The sequence below is a fragment of the Octopus bimaculoides genome, chromosome 8, assembly GCF_001194135.2.
Source record: "Octopus bimaculoides isolate UCB-OBI-ISO-001 chromosome 8, ASM119413v2, whole genome shotgun sequence".
Classification (NCBI taxonomy): Eukaryota; Metazoa; Mollusca; class Cephalopoda; order Octopoda; family Octopodidae; genus Octopus; species Octopus bimaculoides.
In genome coordinates this window covers 953,214-957,677 of record NC_068988.1, presented here as the reverse complement: position 1 = coordinate 957,677, position 4,464 = coordinate 953,214, and the positions used below count along the sequence as shown (strand labels likewise).

The 4,464-nt window shown below is 40.1% G+C and overlaps 1 protein-coding gene across 2 annotated transcripts in view; it reads right to left on the bottom strand.

Annotated features, from left to right (window-relative positions):
• Positions 1–4,464, bottom strand: part of LOC106872629 (BSD domain-containing protein 1) — a 21,136-nt gene that overhangs the window by 802 nt on the left and 15,870 nt on the right. For both annotated transcript variants that reach the window (XM_014919692.2, XM_014919700.2), the window contains 2 exons: positions 3,078–3,455; positions 914–1,062 (listed from right to left, as the gene is read on the bottom strand). In XM_014919692.2, the coding sequence (XP_014775178.1) occupies positions 914–1,062; positions 3,078–3,455 (527 nt within the window). The remainder of the gene's footprint in view (positions 1–913; positions 1,063–3,077; positions 3,456–4,464) is intronic.

Here is a 4,464-nt window from a genome sequence, read left to right as displayed (position 1 = left end):
ATCTGGGGAAGAGACCAGTTGATTACATTGACCCCTGAAAGAATGAGAAGCAAAGCTGACCTCAGTGGAATTTGAACGCAGAATGCCACTAAGCATTGGAGCCTGGTGCAAACTTCTGGTTTGCCAGTCGTCAGTCAAACCGTCCAACCCATTGCCAGCATGGAAAGTGGACGTCAAACGACGACTTGCCGCCTTAATAATAATAATGAAATTGGATAGTGCTCAGGTGCATACAACTCCTTAAGAAATGTAACTAAAAGTGCAGGGACTTTTAGTTACATTTATATAGGAAGCAAACACGGAATCATTAGGAAAAACGTAGAGAGCATCAGGTGTACTGTTGATGAATTTTGGGAAGCACAGAAGTTTTGGAGGATGCAATAAAAGTATTTGGATGTTTGCCATTGTGAAAGAGTTTGGTGACATACTGAGGAAGAAGAATATAGAGTTGCTGCCAATAAATCAAAGAAAACCAATTTCTATTGTATTTGAATGGAAAAGTGAATTGAAGACAAAGATTCAACTATCATCATCAATTAATGGCCATGTTCCATGTTTATCTGAACTCTGATGAATAAGAGAAACCAATTTGAACAGGAGGTATAATTTTGAGATAATTATTTTCATAAAGTTTAAACATATCTTGTGAGTTGGTGACCTTCACTAGAACCAGTCCCATGTAAAATGTACCCAGGATACACTGTAAAGCGGTTGGCATTAGGAATGGCTTCCAATTGTAGAAACAGCTTCAAAAATGGAGCTTGATGCAATGGTCTCAGAGTTCATAGCATGATTTCTTTAGATTAATTAACCTAATAATTGCTAATAAAGGAAATGTTGAAAAAAAAAAAAGATGAAAGATAAGTAGGGTTTGACAATAATGTGTGTCAGTAAAATATCTTGGACAGAATACCTCAATATCTCCAGATGTTCTGTAAACGTCTTTTAGTGGAGTTGTGGAGAGATTTTTGAGTGCTTCTTGAGCTTTTCTTAGATCATCTTCCGTGATATCCACAGCAAAGTCTTGTTCCCACTCATCATCAGGACAGCTACTTGCAGTATCTGAATATAGAAGACATATACGTTACAAACAATATTTAACCCTCAAGGGTTTAGATTACTCTGCCAAATGGATTGCTTATTTATTCCTGTTGTTTGGGATTTTAGTCATGCATTATATCATTGCGATTTCAGTAATCTGATTATCTTGAGAATGACATTGTAGTGTACGAGGCTAGAGCTGGCTAGTTTGAATGTAAAACAGAATATCTGGACCAGAAATGGCTGGTTTAAACATGATAGGATGAAACTATTTTTGAAGCTTGTTAATAAACAAGAGCAACATAGAACCATCCTAAATTCAAAATAGTTATTTTTCTTTTTCCCCCCCCGATTAAAAATTCTCCCAGGGTCACTTTCACCTTCCAGGGATCCTAAAATACCAGTAATACACCAAGATCAAGTTGATCAATCATAATGATATCAATTTTATTAACAATACTTCATACGAAATTTGAACTTGTGTCCACATCATAAGAAATTTGTCAATGTTTTAATGTCCACATTTCCCTGCCTGCATGGGTCAGATGGAATTTGTTGAGGCAGATTTTCTATGGCTGGATGCCCTTCCTGTTGCCAACCCTCACCTGTTTCTGAGCAAAAGTAATATTTCTCCTTCGTCAGACATACTTTCTATGGATGACTGGAAGCAACTGCTTGTATAATGGTGATGGTTTGGTTGGAAACAACCATCACATGATTACACGTACATACAACAAGCTGCTTCCAGTTTCTGTCTACAAAAGCCTGGAGAGCCTGAGACTTCACTAAGGGGCCACACAGAGGGACAGGGTCCATGGCCACACAATTGGGAAACAAGAGTCTTAACCAAACATCCATGCCTCATCCACAGCTGCAATATTAATGTAAAGTTTTTGTTTCAATTTGAAATGAAGACCAAATCATAAATTTGCTTCGTCACTGTATGAAACATGGCAGGCTTCACAATGTTGGCCCTTTGCATTCCCGAAGGACGAAGGAGAACGGATGCAACAAAACCCATTCAATCTGTGCCAGTATGGGAAAGAACTGAAAGGAGGAGCTCACTCTCAGAACCGGCACAAGAGCATATTTGGGCAATCTCGGGACAACCATTAAAACACAATCTGCTGGCTTCACGCACGTGAAATGTTTTTCACTCAAACTGGGATAAATGCCATATAGACAGGAGGCAAGTCTTGAGTCTTCCAATCAAAATCAGACATATTTAAGTTGCTAAATTTCCTCAATTACCCAAGTGTCGTTCTGATGCATATATCAAGTTTTGAAAGTAAGCTCTGCAAATACTGATGTGGTACATTAACAAAATTTATGAATGTATCATCATCATCAATTAATGTCTGTTTCCCATGTTGGCATTGGTTGGACGGTTCGACAGGAGCTGCACCAGACTCCACTTTCTGCTTTGGCATTCTTTCTACAGTTGGATGCTCTTCCTAACACCAACCACCCAGTAGGGTGGATTGGGTGCTTTCTATGAGTCTTTAATTGTAAATGTTCCTCTCAACAGCTCGCATAAAACCACTACCCTCTCAACTATCCTATCTCTTTGTTAAAAGGGATCTTTTGTCTGCCTCAGTACTTGGATATTTTTTTTTTTTTAAGACTGATACTTATTCTATCAGTCTCTTTAGCTGAACCACTAAGTTAAAGGGACATAAACACACCAACACTGGTCGTCAGGTGGTGGTGGGAGACAAACACAAAGATACGCAGGTGTGTGTGTGTGTGTGTGTGTGTGTGTGTGTGTGTGTGTGTGTGTGTGTGTGTGTGTGTGTGTGTGTGTGTGTGTGTGTGTGTGTGTGTGTGTATGATGGTCTTCTTTCGGTTTCTGCCTACCAAATCCACTCACAAGACATTGGTCAGCCCAAAGCTATAACTAGAAGACACTTGCCCAAGGTGGTATGCAGTGGGTCTGAACCCAGAACTACGTGGTTGGGAATCGAGCTTCTTACCACTTAGCCACGTCTGACAATGATTACGACAAGGATGAATTAAGATAGACATTTAAGAATTACCTTTGATTATATCACTTGCATCGGAACTGGGCGACCCAGCCAGAGAACCGACCACTATCATGTCTCCTTTACAAGTTGTTTTTAACTCTTTAGACTTGTTAAAAGAGTCAGTGAGTGAAGAAATAGGACTCTCAGATAAACTCTTCCATTCACAGTTCATATTGGCATTCACAGGCAAGCTCTTGTTGTCGATGGGGTGTGGCTCCAGTAGGACGTCGTTTTCGCTTTCTTTACTGCTCATTTCAGTTTGGTTGATATGGTCATCGTTTTCGGACTGATTGGAATTGTTATTGGTACCCTCGAGTGGAGGAAGCAGGTTGGATTCAGGAATTTCTGTCAATGGTTTCATCACTGCTAATGTGTCATTAATCGAAGAATCTACAAGGGAAGACAATTTAGCAACATCAATATGGAGATAGGAAGAGAAAGATTAGTTTAATGAATGTTTGACGAAAGGAAAATAAAAGCAAGCACAAGAGAGACAGGGTTAGAGATAAGAACAATTTAAAAGCAGCTCTTGGTGGATGGAGTGAGATAGCGTAAATGATGTTATTGTGCCATGAGAGAAAGTATGAAAGAGTTGACATTTGTGACAGACATGTACACACACACACACAAGTATATGCATTCTTTTATATCTGCATAAACTATTCTCTACTCAAATAACCAGTACTCCAACTATTACGATGGGGGTCCCAGTTAATCCAATCAATGGAATAGCCTGCTCATGAGATTAACATACAAGTGGCTGAGCACTCCACAGACACACGTACTCTTAATGTAGTTCTCAGAGAGATTCAGCATGACAAGGCTGGCCCCTTTGAAATTACAGGTACAACTCATTTTTGCCTCATTTCACGTTGGAGCAACTTGAAATAAGACACATCGCCGGGAATTGAACTCATGACCTTACAATCAGGATCCAAATACTCTGACCTCTAAGCCATGTGCCTTCACCCAAATAAACACTTTTTCTGGCCACTGTATATGTATGGAAAGTAGCACTCAATACAACTGGAATTGCATTTAATAATAATAATGTGGCAGATGTTCAGGTGCAATAAAGACTGTAAACAAACAGGAAACAACTTCTATCTCATTCCAGGGTGAAAAACTAGAGGTAGGCGATAGCTTCCGCTATCTGGGCGACCAAGTTAGTAGTGGGGGTGGGTGTGCTGAAAGTGTAGCTGCTAGAATAAGAATAGCCTGGGCAAAGTTTAGAGAGCTCTTACCCCTGCTGGCAACAAAGGGACTCTCACTCAGAGTAAAAGGCAGACTGTATGACGCATGCGTACGAACAGCCATGCTACATGGCAGTGAAACATGGGCTGTAACTGCTGAGGACATACGTAAGCTCGCAAGGAATGAAGCCAGTATGCTCCGTTGG